The 17689-nt window shown below is 42.1% G+C and overlaps 1 protein-coding gene across 2 annotated transcripts in view; it reads left to right on the forward strand.

The window, feature by feature from the left end:
- Window positions 1-17689, forward strand: part of fgf11a (fibroblast growth factor 11a) — a 142788-nt gene that overhangs the window by 81130 nt on the left and 43969 nt on the right. For both annotated transcript variants that reach the window (XM_036005461.1, XM_036005460.1), the window contains one exon: window positions 2060-2170. In XM_036005461.1, the coding sequence (XP_035861354.1) occupies window positions 2119-2170 (52 nt within the window). In that variant the 5' untranslated portion in view covers window positions 2060-2118. The remainder of the gene's footprint in view (window positions 1-2059; window positions 2171-17689) is intronic.

Genomic DNA, 17689 nt, shown 5'->3' on the forward strand with positions numbered 1-17689 from the left:
GTGCACTGGCCGATCGGTGTTCTGTATGGAGGTTACCACTGATCACTGGCAGATCACAAAGGGAGGGCGAAAAGGGGAGCGCTAACGGCAACAGCGCTAACAGTAGCAACGGGGGGTTAGTTAGCTCACAGCGGTAACGTTAACCGTCCCGACCAGAGCGCCAGCCAGTGGGACACGAACACGAAGCAAAGGGAGGGACAAACAGTTTCAACAACCTGTTTTCATTCCCAGGTCATCAACGGCCGATGCCAAAGGAAGGGACTAACATGCACGTACACGCACGCACGGGCGGCCGGACCGGCTACCAAAACAAAGAACAGAGAAGCTCGGATTACAACACGCACATGAGGAAGTGTGACTTCATTCTCTGCTCAGGACGCCATTACTGATTACGGATATTAAAGGAGAATTCCGGTCGATTTCAACACGTAGCTCTGTTGTTTGTAAATGAGTGCTGTCTGTAGCGAGAAAAACGAAAACAATCGGTGCTGCCTACAACGTGTTATCCTCCTGCTACAGTTTGCACCCAGGAGACTGAAACAGGGCAGGTTTTAAACTGCTTTTAGCCTCTTAACATGTTCAAAATGTCATTACAAGTGCCTACCCATGTGAAGTGATTCCTTCCGAGTGAACACAGTGAATCTGACTGCAGTAGATGTGAAAGAAATGCATAAAAGTTGTGCTAATTCAGCTCTGTTTAGTTCCAGTGTTGAGACGGCAAGACTTAGGGACCGTCTACAAACTACAACACCGAAAAGAGATGCAAACATATTTTCAAAAATAGGGATATGCTTATTTTTTTAACAGTGCTGTAGTAAAACTAGCAGGAGACAAGTTATAATTGAGGTAAGTTTGTTTGTTTTTGTTGGATCTCTTTTCGGTGTTGTAGTTTGTAGACGGTCCCTAAGTCTTGCTGTCTTCCCTAAGTCTTCTTTCACATCTACTGCAGTCAGATTCACTGTGTTCACTCGGAAGGACTCACTTCACATGGGTAGGCACTTGTAATGACATTTTGAACATGTTAAGAGGCTAAAAGCAGTTTAAAACTCCTAGCTACAGACAGCACTCCAAATTTACAAACAACAGAGCTACGTTCCCATGTTCTTGCTATCTTAGCACTAACATCCTGCCTGGTTACCTGGTTGACGTTGTTTCCATCCGCCAGTTCTGCTGTGGGGGCTAGCATGTTTAAAGTGCTCGCCCCATTGTGGGCAGCTACTTCCACACACACACACGTACATGAGGGCAAACACTAGGGGTGGTAAAAAAAAAAAAAGAAATTGAAAATCGTATGTATCGGTGTTTTTTTTGCAACGATTATTAAAATCGATTCTTTTCCCTAAAATCAATATTTTTTATTTATTTTTTACCAATGATTCACCCAAATCATTTTCTGTTTATACGGTACCGCTGACGTCGACTACATCATATCCGTTTCCAGAAAGCAGAAAATGCAGAAAATCCATGTTATGTACTTCTTTACAAATTACATAAATGTCAGACTAATTGACTGACTGACATGTGATTTGCATTCTTTTTTTTTTAGAAAACAATTCAACTTTTATTTTTATCAAAGAAGGAAAAGAAAATGGCAAGACTCAATACTATCGAATTGCAATACAAATCACATGGGCACACATGTATCGTGAAGGAATCGGATCGGGACAAAAGCATGTTGTCCCAGCCCTAGTAAACACACACACACACACACACACACACGCACATACACACACACACACACACACACACACACACACACACACACAGCATGCAGACACATGTACTGTACCTTGCCTCACTTGAACACGTGAAAGATGCTTCTTCTTAGCAGACGCCGGGATCCCATCAATCCTGCTGAAGGCCACAGTCACACACCAACGTGCAAGAGCACACACTTCACTGTTTGACTATTTTACAGTGTAAATATCAAGACGCGCCTCTTGTTTAGTTGGTGTGTGTGTGTGTGTGTGTGTGTGTGTGTGTGTGTGTGTGTGTTCCTGTGTGTGTGTTCCTGTACCCCGGACACTAATGTGAGCTTAACCCTGTGTTTGCTCCGCAGAGCCCCAGCTGAAGGGCATCGTCACGCGGCTTTACTGCAGACACGGCTTCTACCTCCAGATGCTGCCGGATGGCACCATGGAAGGCACAAAGGACGAAAGCAGCTCCTTCTGTAAGTGACCAATCAGACACACAGAGATCAGACAGCTAGTTTAAAGAAGGCATGCATTTCATATAGGGCTGGGCGATATGGAGAAAATCAAATATCACGATATTTTTGACCAAATACCTCGATTTCGATACCGCAACGATATTGTAGTGTTGACTATTGGTGCTTTCACAAAACATTTACACAATGAGATTTTTGATAAATAATCATCAGTAATGTGGATATAATGACTAAGTGGGTAAAGGCAAATAATAGAACAGTTACAACTAGGGCTGAACGATTTTTGAAAATAATCTAATTGCGATTTTTTTCCCAAATATTGCGATTACGATTCGATATTCGATTATTTTTTTAAGCTCTTTGTCTTCTGTATTATTCAACAAAGAATAATATAATAATGTATAGTATGAACACACAATTACACACTAGACAGTTAAATAAGTAAAAATATAGTATATATCTATACACACACACACACACACACACACACACACACACACACACACACACACACACACCAGTGTAATTTTTTACAGTGCACAGAGAGGATCTGCCTCCAGCCCCTCCCCCTCGTGAAGTTAAGTGCTGCCGTGTGCACTTGCTCAGAGAGGCTATCGTTGCGTTAGCTAGTTGCTGGTGTTCTTGCCGTGGGATTAACTGTACTAATAAAACTGTTGAAACACCGCGGCCACGCTGCTGTGAAAGCTCCCCGAACGTCTTTTATCAGTCTGGTTGTTACCCCTCTCAGTGGCAGCTCCTCCACTCATATCTTTATAACGGAGCTAACCGCTAACCGGAGCTAACCGCTAATCAGAGCTAATCGTTGCCAATCGAGCCTTGAGTTCTGTGTGCCTGTATCCATTAACTGCATGTATAGACTCAAGCCCGAATAAAACCCTTCATTTTATTAAAGTGGCTGTAAAAGTTTTAAACTACAACTCAGAGTTGTTTGAATGACAGAAATCAGCTCAAGGTACAGTGTAGCGTTAGCGTGCTAAGTTGATGCTTTCTCTGCGGAGTGCAGACTGATTGCTCTCGCGAGTCATGTGACCAAATCGCAGCCTTTGCGATTAGGAAATCGCGTTTTAACATATCGCGATATTATCGAAAATGCAATTAATCGTTCAGCCCTAGTTAAACAGTCTGGTGAGTTCAGAAAATGACATCACTTTACTGTAATGCAGCCTTTAAAACCAGGAAAAGACAACACTAATGACATATTACGATATTATGATATCCAAAAAAAGACGATATTTAGTCTCATATCACGATATCGATATAATATCGATATATTGCCCAGCTCTAATTTCATAGCTCTGTAACAGTCACCAGTGGTTCTCAACCTTTTCCAGTTGCGACCCTTTTCTCTCCCCCTGACCCGCCCTTAGAGCCCTTTCTGTGTTCCAGGCCCTTCTGATTTACAAGTGAGTATAACACATGAACTGTACCAAACTCACACTGTAATGTAAAAAAACAAAAAAAATCATTCCCTAGTCTAGAATATGTAACATTTCATTCTCCCCAACCATCTGGCGACCCCCAGAAATGCTCTCGCGACCCCAGTGGGGGTCCCGACCCCCAGGTTGAGAACCACTGATATACTTTGTACACCACCGGGAATTCCCCCTGCTTCGATGCCAAAGGACATTTTAAAATATAGGGAGTTCCTGGTTGGAGAGGCGTTTATCTGACTAACGTCTGGACAGCACATGGATGCAGGATAACACTGCCATGCTTTTCTGGTCTGATGATGATGGCATACATAATTGCTACCTGGATGTGTTGTCATGGTTTCCATATTCCTATAGCACTATTTTGGGGGCGACTATATGCACTCAGCTTGTAATTGCAGTGTTTTAAAGTCACTTATTGGCAGCGGGAGAACCCTCTGGGGATCTGAATCAAGACTTAAAGCTCTGCGTATTAGTACAAAAACTTGACACACGCACACACACACACACACACACACACACACACACACACACACACACACGCGCCACAACCATGTAAACACATCTCACTCTGTGGGTGATTACTGACCAAAAACATCACACACTCCTGGACTACCCTCCAACCCTCCCAAAGAGATCAATATTCTATTATAGGATATCCCCGATGTGGCAACACAGCATCTTTTTCTGTCAAAAAAACAAGTTTGGATGGAAAACATGAAGCCTGCACATTTTTGGATTTACAGTCTTCAGAGAGGAGAACAAGAATTCACACTGACTCTCAGTTGTAGTTCCCTCAGCATTTCCTTGAGGTGTAGCGGTGCTACCAGGTTTTTAATAACCTGGATTAAACCTCGAGGCGTTTGTTGTGAGGTTTTTCCCCTTGGCATTTGTCCCGGAGAGAACATTTAACAGCAATTTTTTTTTTTTTCCGACATTGTCAAGGTTATGTTTGATGATTGGGAAACTTGCAGTTAGATTGGGACGAGTAAAACAACTATCAGCAACTATCCCTTGGGAAAAAGTTTTGGGGACAACTTGTGAGAGAGTCCTCCAACAGCTGTTTGGTTAAATTAGGCCTGCGACACCTCCCAGACAGCTCCGCGGTAGAGTGATTAGACCTTCCCCCTCACCTCTCCCTCTTATGTAACAGCACACCTACACTGAGGCAAACATTGCTGCGCTGTGAACTTTAAACGTTCTCACAACCAAATCTGAAATATTCATCACATAATACCGTTGGGCACATCCAAAGGTGAACGGGGCTCGTTTCCAGGCGGATGTGAAGATTGCTGTTGCGTAACAGCGCTCCTAGTGTGCCGGGACGTTTATTTTCATCAAGTCAGTGGGGGTCAAACCGCAAAGTGTTTGCGTGGGTTTGACTTATCGTTTATTTTATAACAACTTTAATTCCCTTAAAGCCAGGATCTGGTTTAATGTTGTCCTGGGCTCTTTGCATTATCAGGGGACTGTGTGTGTGTGTGTGTGTGTGTGTGTGTGTGTGTGTGTGTGTGTGTGTTGGCTGGGGCTGAAAGGAAAGTCCCGTAAAAAAAAAACCTCATAAATTGTGCACTTTTTTTTGTATCCATGTTCGGTTATTTAGTTATTCATTCATTCATGCAGGAGTTGTTGAGTGATGGACATCATTGTAACTGAGTATCAGTCAGCATCACAATCATCTACCTGACTGCATAGAGTATTGAAAGGGTAGAAACAGCTGTGTGGGCATACTGTAACACACTGACTGTCAGGCTAATCTTCAGTACTCTCCCTGGGAGCAGAGAGCTTTCAGTATATTGCAGACTGGCCTGTGATCAGACCGCTTTACATTTCAATTCAATTTTATTCATAGTATCAAATCATAACAAGAGTTATCTCAAGACACTTTACAGATAGAGTAGCTCTAGACCACACTCTCAGTAATTCCCCCAAGAGCAAGCATTTAGTGCGACAGTGGTGAGGAAAAACTTCCTTTTACATTTCAGTCCATTATAATTTCATTTTTTTGTGTGTTGCTAATAGCCAATAGTGATCATATACTGTCAAGTCTTTATCGACAACGTTTTATTTACGAGATTGTTCGGTGCCGCTGGAGGTTCTGCCAGATGTCCCTCATTTTTGGCCGGACGTCCCTCAGCTTCCGCTTTCTTTGTGTTGGCATTCTAAACTCCGGTCGATTCGGGAAACGTCCTCCGAGCTAGAACCGACAATCAAATTGTATTTATCTTCTTTTTTTGTTGAGTAAAATTCTCATCACTCTAGTCGACGGCCATTTTAATTCCAGAGCCCGCCTCCCTACGTGCACGCCCCCCTCCCAAAACAAGTTCCTTCCCGAGGCTATTTTACAGAGGCACCGTTGCTCTATCCGGTGCTTAGCGCCGCCCAAGACGATTGTGATTGGTTTAAAGAAATGCCGATAAACCAGAGCACGTTTTTCTCCCATCCCAGAATGCTGTGTGAACTAGCCAGACCTTCCTTCGCAGCGCTGTGGAGGAAGGTCTGGCAATGCGAGACTATGTAGTGTCAAAACTGGATGTACTGAAAGATTATGTGAGCTTCTCTGACCACTTTCCCATCTGTTCAATGCATAAGTCCTGGCCCTATTGCTGTGTGAGAATTTGATTAAATCCAAATTGATTGAGGTACCTTGTAAGGAAAATATCAGCTTAAATGTAGGTCTGAAAAGTAGATTGTGACACAGGGCCCTTTGTCAAGACAGAGATAAGGTCATAAAACAGGACCTTATGTCATGTCAGTCGAAATCTCGCTTTTAGTGGTTTCTTTTATGGTATTCCCATATAGAGTTATGATGAATCAAATTGCCATAAATCAATTACCAGACAGTGAACCTGGGGCTCTATGAGTCCTGGGGGACTGGGGCCCTCTCCCGTTGGTGATCAAGCCTTGCACCTTGGTTATAAACACACATTTATTTCTCATGATTTTCCACTGATATGGGACAAGTATAGTTCTGTGGGTACCCACGAGTCTCCACTTTGCAGTCATGCCCACTTTATGCTAATCCCATGCAGTTAGGAGCAATAACCATGCAATTTTTCTCCTGCAGTAAAATGCAAAATGGTGTATTTGGATATTTCTGTATAGTGGGGTCTTGGAGTTGCAAAAATTGGGTATGACTGAAAAGCTGTCATCATTATCAATGAGCCAAATTGTATTCACGTGTGATGATGTTAGTCAGTTGGACTACAAACCAACAGCTTTCCTTTTAGCTTGTTTGTGAAACCTCGCTATTTGCAGAGTGTGTCGGGTTCGTTTGGTGGGATGGACACTGGATGATTTCTACTGAAATGATGTAGCATTGACGCCCTGCTACTGTGGTAAGCTAGTTTGATTTTACAATAAACACGGTACAGAGTTTTTTTGCAACTTTTAAGCTGCAAAAAAACACATTTTCTGTCTTTTCTCTTGCCTGTCTCTTCTCTTAGCCCCTCACATTTTGCGCCGTCAGTCTTGTGTCCACAGAAGCGTTAGCCCGTTGTGCGCTAGTAATAATGACCTTTGCAGAAACACAGTGAGCGGTACGTTAGTTACATTGATTAAAGTAAGCTTCAAGGCAAAGAATTTTGCATTGAGTATTTTTAAGTAATCGAATTATTCAAGTTACTTGAGGAATCGTTTCAGCACTAGTATATTGACAGTAAGGGGGTTTCTGAGCAGCTTGCTTGCCATCCAATTGCCGAAAAATGCAATCCAAAAGTTTCACATACCGAATCACAGCATTGATTTTTCTTATGGTGTTCCTCAAGGTCTGGGTGTCTTAATGTAGTATTTTGGAGGGATGTTGGACTATTTTTTATCAATTGTTGTCTTATCGTGTGTGGTAAAAAATGGTTAAATTGTGCACCAAATTTGTGTAACAAATGGTATCAACCCAAACAAAATGCTGCAACAACTTATGAGACATAAGTGAGCATGGGAATGGCCATCATATATTTATATATCACGTTGTTCTAAGCCCTAATACACTTTCGCAATTTCTGTTTAGTTTAGTTTATGACTAAAACAACTTGACAAAGAGTGCTGAGCTGCATCTCAAATTAATCTTCAGGTGTCCAGCTTTGATGATATATACCACTGCATTTGCCATATCCCAACATGTTCCTACCATATCCACTGGCATCAATACAGGAAGAAAGAAGTGGTAAAGTAGTAAAGCCCGCCTCTTGCTTGATTTGATTGGCTGCCTTAGCCAATTATGACATTGATGAGCGGTGCGACTCTGCGCCTTGCATTGAAAATTTGCTAATATTTTAACTTGAATGCGTGTCTAAAAGCCGCAACGCCTGCCGTACCATAGGAAAACAATTTTTGGGGTTTTGGTGACAATGCATTTCTTGCGACGTGTCTCGCTGTGATTGGCGCATAATGCATCAATAATTATAATCCAGTAATATAATACATATCAGTTTGAAATGGGCCCTTCTTTATAATAAGTACTTTTACTTTTGGTACTTTAATTTAAGTATATTTTGATGCTACTACTCTTTTACTTTCTACTATTACTACTCTACTTCTACCACCGCATGCAACATTTGAGCCCTCACAGCCCTGTACAAAAGTCTGTAAGGGGGTGGGGGTGGGGGGGGGGGGGGCTGATGCACAATGGATGTTTTTTTCAACTTGTGATCCAAACAACGTGTGAAACAAAATAAAATCCTGAGGCATGCAACCCTTAATGCAACATGTAACCTTCCCCTGCCCTTCACCTCTTCAAAATGCATGTGCGTGGACTAATTATGCACCCCACAGCGGTGTACGCAGAGAAGTCCTAAAAAAGGGCCAAATCAGCAGCTAATGTGATAAATAATTAAGGGAGCAACAGTATGATTCAAAACTGAGGCCCTTGCCCTGACGGAGTTCTTGGCCAACTGTGGTACTGATCGAAAACGGGCGTGTCTCTAGAAGTATACATCGATGCAAGCACACCTTTTTCAGACATGTACAGTACTTGTCAAACAGAACAATTCTCAAAGTACAGTTGCCCTTTAAAGGGCCTCTCCCAGAATTACCGTCTCTCTCCATCACCATTTTCTACCCCCTTCTCCCCTGACTTCTCCCTTTATCCCGTGACGACATGGACCCAGTGGTCTGCAACCTCTCTGACCCCCTCTGGTCACCTCTCTTCCTGGGCCACCTGGCGTCACAGCAGCCGCCCTTACCTCCTGCTTCTTCTGGACAGAAATGTGTCGGGAAGGCGAAAGGTTGGTGTAGGGACAAAAGTTGGGAGGGAGGATATGGAAGCCCTGAGGGGGGATGTAGCAGAACAAAAATAGTGAGGAGTGTGGCTTTTTCTTTATGGCCTTGCAATACTTTTTATCACTTTTTTCCCCCCTCGGGGCTTCCATAACTAGGCAATAGAGGAAGTTGTCACAAAGCTGGAAGTGATTGTATATTAAAGCAAAAAAAGCGACAAAAGGAAGGAAACGGAGAATAAAAGGGATCAGACAAGAGAAAAAAGAGGGCAAGGTGGAATACGTCAGAGAAAAGTGAGCTAGTGAGACAAGACGGGTTGGCAGAGGAAGAGAGAGGAAGTGAGAGGGAGGATGACAGAGAAAAGAGGGATAGAGAGAAAGAAAGGAGCAATGGGAAGCAGGAGGAGCAGCTGGCACACAGCTGATGGCTCCTCCATCACTGTATCTCCCCCCTCTGGTGGGAGGTCAGAGGAGCCCTCCCCCCCGCGCCTCTCCTTTTCTGTTCTTGGCTCTTCCGAACTGTTATGTAATAAAGCTGGAAGAGGAATGACGGCAGCAGAGATGAACGTGGTAAGGGAGTTGAGATTCATTGTCTATTTATTGGGGAAGAAAGTGCCGTTAAAGGACTATACTATTTTAAGGGCTGCGCAATATATCGTTTTTTTTTTATTTTTTATTTTTATCGGCATCGCGATATCAACTGGCTAACTGACTTATACACGCGAAAGGCTGCAACCTATTGCGGAAGACACTCTGAGATTTTTTTCTGTTTGTTGAAAGAAAATGTCAGTGGAAAACGTCACTTTAAAATGTAACTCGATCAAATTCAATCAAATGTATTTAAGGTGTAAAATCACCATTCAACATGGTCTCAGTGCACTACAATTGAAGGAACACAGCAATAACAGACAGCAACAACACAATTGAACAGCATTAAAGCAGCAATACAAAACCAGCAACATAACAAGTGAAAACATTTTTTTATTGTAGGACGCAGAAAGGATGGTGTGTTATGGTTGGTTGTAGTATAATGAGTAGAGGTGGGTTTTCAATCTAGATTCAAAAATGTCAACTGAGTGAGCTTCTTTAACATGTAATGGGAGGCCATTCTAAAGATGAGGTAGGAGAATGCTCTATAACTAGCAGATTTCTTTTGTACTAGGGGAATGAACTGTCATTGTTTCGTAGTGGTGCCCTTTTATATTGAATTCAATTTGTTCAAAAAAAGAATATTGAGATTGATTTCCTTTCATTTGGTTTAAATTCAACAAGCATTTTGTTGTATTTTAGCAGATTACTGAAAGCAGCAGAAATGCGGAACTGAGTACACTTTAATATCTGTTTATCGCAAGTAATATCGTTATCTTGATATTCAACATTATTGCATATCGCATATTTTCCTCAAATTGTGCAGTCCTAAAACGAATTTTGCGCGTATTAGCCAGTTTACTATGGTACTATAAAGCTTGTTCTTTACAGTTTGCCAACCATTTTCCTAACTACTGTGTTTGATTTTTTTAATGCCGTTTCCTAACTTCTTAGCAGCCATAGGTCTCCATTCATTCGAATCCATTTTAAAATGCAGCTTTCACAGACAAAATATAAAAATATTGGATGAAAGTGTCCGCTTTTCTTTTTTACATTATGTGTGTGCTGATGAATGGGTAAAAATTGATTGATTTGAAAAGTCTGTGTGTGATTAAACCCATGAAGTGTAAAGTTTTAATTTGTAGCATTTCAAATTGTTCTGATGGCATGAGTTGTTAATTGTAGTGTGCCAAAGTGTATTTTGTGATTCTGTGGGGGCTCAAGGCTATAGTTAGGAATGTTCAAACTCAGTTACTTGAGGAAGTTTCTGGCTTCATGAACTCACTTATATGAGTGGAATACATAGCTAGAAAGGTACAAAAATAAAGGCATGCTTCAAAAAAACAAATGCAACATGCTTTAAAAAATGCCTTCCAAAAAATGATTTCATGTTTTACAAGAATGAAAAGATAGACTAGAGGAACATCTGGAAAAAAATGTAACTATAAGAGCTGCAGTAATAATAAATACAATTTTATGTAGCATCAATGCTCATGACCCGTCCACTTTTTTGGTTGGGCCCCTTGGAGGCCAATGCCCTGTTTGAGGAATCGCAGCTTTAAAAGCCCCTGAAAACATGGTTTCTAATCTTAAGTTTTTCTCCATAGCATATGTTATTCATGACTAAGTAAACAACAACATTGAAGTTTGAAAAAATATATCCTAAGTTATCATTTATTTAGAGATTTTGATCGAAGCAAATAACTGATTAAAATGTAGCTAAACTCTGGTTGGTGCGTTGTGGGTGTGATAGTGCCAAATATTGGGCCAATCAAAACCACAGATAACGTGGCAACGGAGGTGAGACAAGGACAGGGATTTGGAGGGTTCTGTCACTAAACAGATTAGGAAACAAACCGGGAAGGAAACTGGTATCAGAAAAAATAATAATAAAAAAAGTACACAAAAGAAAGCACAGTGAGAATAAATGCACTGAGCAAGTGATGATGAGGGACGGAGCTGCTGCTGTGATTGTCACTGTGATTTCTGAATTCTGTTTCTCGGCGAGGAAGAGAGGAAAAAAAAACAAAACTGAATGCGACAGGAAGACAGACAGTTTGACAGACGGGAGAAGAAGAGAAAAAACGGAGGACGGAGAGATGAAAGCTATTGACTCTCAGTGTGTACACCGAGAAGCCATGAGGAAAAGCTTCATTCCCTGACTTTTATCCACTGTAATTACCATCTCCCACTGTTGAGAGGGAAATTTCACTTATCTCTTTCTTTGCTCTGGAAAATAGTCTGCTCTTTCTCGCTCCGTCTAACTTTCCCCAGTGCTCGATAACGCTTCCTTCAAAGAGGGCAGAAAGAAATGCAAAGACTTGAAAGGCAAGATGAGGGAAAAGTTGGCTCTGTGTGAGAGCTGCAGCTTTCAAGGAGGGAAGAAATGTGAACATCGAAAGCAAATGCTCCGTCAGCCAGATGAGGGAAGAAAAGGAAAAAAAAAAAAGTGTCAGAGCGGGCTCGTGAGGATGAGAAGCAGAGCATGAAGAGTACCAAACGAGGAGAAGTAAGGACAGGGGAGGCAGAGACGAGACGAGTGATGAAGAGACAGGCAGAGAGGGCTGCAGGGTAAAATAGGACAAAGATGAATGGACCCGGATTGAAAAGTATTGGTTTCACAGGACGGGGGGACGACAGCAAGTGAAGAGGGAATTGAAAGGGAACAAATAGGGAAGAGAAATGGAGAGACGTATTAAAAGAAAAAAACGGTGAGATAAGAAAAAGGTTGTTAATTCATGACAAGGCAGGTTGAAAAGACAGAAAGCACCAGGGAAAGAGAGGAGAAGACAGATGGACTGAAAGGAAGACGGATAAAGGCTCAGATGAATTGGCTGTGGAGAGGAAAGCCTGGGGGAAGAGGTGGAAGGTAAATAACAGGAGAGTGAAGGTAGTTGTCTTGTCATCGAAGTCATCGACCACGAGGGAAATCAGGCGTGAAGCTCCTCTACGCGCCGTTTTAATCTACTATTGAGTCCTTACAGCTCATTTTTTACATCACAAATGATGTGAATTAGGAGAGAGGCTGTTCCATGCGTTGCCGACGCAAATCAACTTGTTTTTATCAATCCAAGTGTCATTTTACTGATCCCCGTGCAGCGCTCTGCGGCTGCGTTTCATCAGCGCTTCGACATGCCCTTGTTCACTTCCCATCAGCACTTACCCCTCGGGGGGGGAATCCCCCGCCGCCATCATAAGTGTCCTTCCGATTTGTCTGAAAAACTGAAGTGAACTTGGTGAGATCGACCTTCAGAGGGTTGAGGGAGCGACGATGGTCACTCCAGAGGTGGATATGGCCCACAATGCATTGCAGTACATCCATGGTTAGATGGCAGTAACGTACAACTGGTAAAGCTCTGTTTGCCGACCGCCAAAGAGGGAGAGGATGAGTAAATTGTAGTAAATTGAGTAAACTCATTCTAAGCCTGTAGGTATTTCTGATGATTAGTTAAAAAGCATAGTAATACATTTATTTTAAACATTTTAGAAATGATGTATACAGCACCTTTCATACAAGCAATGCAGAACAGAGTGCTTTGCAATGAGGAAGTTGCATGACAGACATACATAAAATTAACATAAAAACAGGGATAGAATACCAAAATTAATGGATATTAAGAAAATAAAAGACTCTTAAAGGGGTAGAGCTAAGCCTACAACTGGCGGTCGGCCCTGTAATGAATGATTTGGGCTGAAAGTGTACAAGAGCAGGTGTGTTCCATTTAAATCCCTCGCTCCTGCCCCATCCACTATCACTCTGCTCTCCAAGTAGCCTCTGTGCAACGTATGCTGTTACGTAATAGTGTGTGTGGAACTTCTACTACAAACGCAGCCTATGTCTTGTTTCAAGATGTAGATATTTTGGGCCCTATTTTAACGATCTAAGCGCACGGCGTGAAGCACATGGCGCAGGTGCGTTTAGGGCGTGACCAAATCCACTTTTGCTAGTTTGACGGCGGAAAAAAGGGTCCGTGCGCCAGGCGTAGAGCTTAGATCGGCCCAAAAAATCAAGCCCGAACCTACCCGAGCCCGAGCACGTTGTGTCCGAGCCCAGCCCGGCCCGAAACATTAACTGTAATTATGAGCCCGAGCCCGATTTAAACCCGACAATTTTTTAATACGTGGGCCGTTATAACTGACGTTCTCAACTACAATTCAGAGTTGTTTGAACTGCAGAAATCTGTTTAGAATAATACAACAAGGACGAAGCATGTAAACTGGGCTGTTTGTTTAGAATGGAACGGATCGCAAGTGGATCCGAATGAAGAAACGTAAAAAAAAAAAAGAAACAATGATGAACAACATATTGTTGTCACTGCCCAGGACTTGTTTAAACTGCTTCCATACCTCCGACTTTCCTCCACACTTGCTCAAAGTTAATTCTCCTGTTTTTCTTTTTTTCTTTACATCTTCAAGCTCCCGGTGTGATGCGTGCGAGAGGAGGAGACTCCGCGCATGACACGTGCTGCATTTTGTAACTGCAGCCTAACTTTTGTACACATTTGTTACTTTTATATAGCCTATATATATATATTTATAATATTTCTGATTATGGCATAGCTATCTCCCCACCCAAATAGGATAATAAGGTAATGGATAAAAAAAAAAAAAAAAAAAATTGCTTGATCAAGGGTCCGGCCCAGGCGCCGAGGTCCGGTCGGGCTCGGGCTTGGGCCGAGAATCTAAACTCTAGCCAGGCGCATGGTTCAAAAGGGTTGTACTTAGTGTCTTCATTAATTCATAGGTGTGTTTTGGGCGTAACATGCAATAAACCAATCAGAGGGTCATCTCCCATTCCCTTTAAAAGCCAGGTGCTTTTGGACCTTGGAGGATTGCTATTATGATGGCGGATTTGCGCCGTAATATTTTTATTTGTAATCTTTTGCATGTTTGTGTGCTGCTGCACTTCCCTGTGTGTGTAACAAGCATAGTGTGCGCGCGCTGTGCATAAGCCTAGGCACATTTTACTAATACACTGTTAAAATAACAAGAAGTGCTGCGCTATTGACTTCAGACCAGGTTTTTGTTGGTCAATGGCGCAATCACTTCCCGCTGCCTCAAGATAGCAATACGCCAAGAATTCACCTGAACACACCTCCCTGTAAGAGCAGCACGCCCATGGGCGCAAAGATGGGTGCAGGTGCATTTGCTATTTAAACGACGCAGGCGCTGGACGGGGAACTGACAACTGTGTCGGTCTTAAACTAGCAAAGACACTTGCGTCGGGCTTTGTGCTGCGCCGGGTGCAAGATAGGGCCCTTTAAGTCTTTGGAATTGGAATGGAATGTTTTAACATGGACATTTACTAAACACCATAATCAGGATACTACCAACAAGCTTAGGCTTTGATTATTTTGAATACATACTGTATTATTTATAAAAATATACAAATTCCAATCAAGTTGGGACGTTATGTAAAACATGAATTATGTAAAACATGAATTATGTAAAAACAGAATACATCCATCCATCCATCCATCTTCTTCCGCTTATCCGGTAACGGGTCGCGGGGGTAGCAGCTCGGGTCTTCCCCGAGGCCTCCTCCCAGCTGGACATGCCTGGAACACCTCCCTAGGGAGGCGCCCAGGGGGCATCCTTACCAGATGCCCAATCCACCTCAACTGGCTCCTTTCGACGTGAAGGAGCAGCGGCTCTACTCCGAGCTCCTCACGGATGACTGAGCTTCTCACCCTATCTCTAAGGGAGACGCCAGCCACCCTCCTGAGGAAACCCATTTCGGCCCTTGTACCCTGGATCTTGTTCTTTCAGTCATGACCCAGCCTTCATGACCATAGGTGAGGGTAGGAACGAAAACTGACCGGTAGATTGAGAGCTTTGCCTTCTGGCTCAGCTCTCTTTTCGTCACAACGGTGCGATAAATTGAGTGTAATACAATGAATAACAGAATACAATGATTTGCAAATCCTTTTCAACATATATTCAATTGAATACACTACAAAGACAAGATATTTAATGTTGAAACTGATAAACTTTATTGTTATTTTGCAAATATTCACTTATTTTGAATTTGATGCCTGCACCACGTTCCAAAAAAGCTGGGACAGGGGCAACAAAAGACTGGGAAAGTTGAGGAATGCTCGATACGATATTGTATTGATTCTTTGGACAACAACACAATATTTGTGGATATCACATACTCTGCCAATATAGCTTTGAATCGAATATAATTTCCATTAAATTCAGGGACCTGCGATCAATATGAGGCAATATCATATGTCCATTTAACACAATCGGTTCAATTTATACCAACTCATGAAAGACAACTAAAATATGATTTGACATTCATATTATTGAACTCTTCCAGACATTTAAATGAAAAACAAACTACTATTTTTATAAAAAGAATAAATATAAAGTGGGATTTAAAAATAAAAATAAAGGCCCATCTTAAAGATGATGATATGTATGGATATTTTCACTTTGCATTGATGACATTGGATCGTTGATCATTGAATCCATATATTGATCCAGGTCGATGTATTGTTACACCCATAGTCATTTAAAGCCTATAGACAGGGAATATAGACTTCAACTACTTTGAGTTTGTTGCGTGTTTGAACTGCTGACAACAACGCTGTCAGTCACCAGTGAGGTGAACTCCACTGCTAAAAAGCTACAGTTAATGAGTCACTTAGTTCAGCTTGAGGATTCTGTGTTAAAGGATGTTAATGCACTGGCCACCCAGTTCTCTGGCCCCTTTTAAAGCGTAACTCTCGCCAAACTGCAACCTAGGGTCTTTTTGTGAATGTACCCGAGTCAAACTTTTGTTTAAAAGCATATTTAGGACAGAAACACCACTTTTAAGATTTACCGTATTCTCGTTTTTTTGGTCAAATGGCCTTTTGAATGGGAGTGCTAGGGACACTACTATGATCGCATCAAAATCACTATTTTTAAAACTCTAAGAAGGCTCGACACAACATGAAACTTTGCTCCAAGTATCACCAGGGGCTCTACACATGAACTCAGCATTGAGAACATTGTTTGTGTACCCAGAGTTTACTAAAAAGAAAGGTTTTGAGCAACTCACGTTAGCAGTTGTTGTTTATACTATCTGCCATTTTCCAAGTCAAAAATAGGCTCCGAATGCGAATGAACAGACTCCATAGGAGGAAATGTCATTCTTATATGAGGCTCCTTTTTCAACTACAAGGTCAATATTGTTTTTCACTAACGACAAAACAACAAATTATCCGTGCTTTTATATGGAACTAAGCTTTAGGAGCTTTCCATATTTACTCTCCTCCCTTGACTATTTTTGACTGGCTTGATGGACGGGGACCGGAAAAACCAACAGCTACAGTAAGTTGTTCAAAACCTTTCTTTTTAGTAAACTCTGGGTACACAAACAATGTTCTCAATGCTGAGTTCATGTGTAGAGCCCCTGGTGATACTTGGAGCAAAGTTTCATGTTGTGTCGAGCCTTCTTAGTGTTTTAAAAAGTAGCAATTTTGATGTGATCATAGTAGTGTCCCTAGCACTCCCATTCAAAAGGCCATTTGACCAAAAACGGTAAATGTTATGCTTTTAAATGAAAGTCTGACTCGTGTACATTCACAAAAAGACACTAGGTTGCATTTTGGCGAGAATTACGCTTTAACAAAAAGGACTTGGTCTCCGGGAGTCTAGTCTCGCTTTGCCAGACCTTCCTCCACAGCGCTGAGAAGGAGGGTCTGGCTAGTCCACACAGCATTCCGGGATGGGAGGAAAAATGTGCTATGGTTTATTGGCATTTCTTTAAACCAATCACAAGCCACGGTGCCGCTGCAAAATAGCCTCAGGAACGAACTTGTTTTGGTGGAACATGTGTGCGTTCAAAAGTTGTTTTAGTCGTGCAGCAAAAACCTCAGATTGGACAGATAGTCTAGCTAGCTGTCTGGATTTACCCTGCAGAGATCTGAGGAGCAGTTAACCATAGTCCTCAGAAATCCACCAGAGTTTAGAACTCCAACACAAAGAAAGAGGAAGGTAGCGGGACATCCGGCCAAAAAAAGAGTGGCATCCGCCGGAATTTCCGGCGGCAACGGAGCAATCCTGGAAGTGGAACATCGTGGATATAGACTACCTGGAGTCTACATCCACGACGTATACAATCACTGTGTTTTGTTTAGCCCATTGGACAATGAGCGACAGAAGACAATTCCACTTTTAGAAGTCTAAGTTACTATCACGCTGCAATGCTTCCATCCAGTTAGCTTCATTCATACAGGAGATAGAATAAAGAGCCTGTGCCTGTCCAGAAGTTAAAC

This window comes from Sander lucioperca, chromosome 9 (assembly GCF_008315115.2).
Source record: "Sander lucioperca isolate FBNREF2018 chromosome 9, SLUC_FBN_1.2, whole genome shotgun sequence".
Classification (NCBI taxonomy): domain Eukaryota; kingdom Metazoa; phylum Chordata; class Actinopteri; order Perciformes; family Percidae; genus Sander; species Sander lucioperca.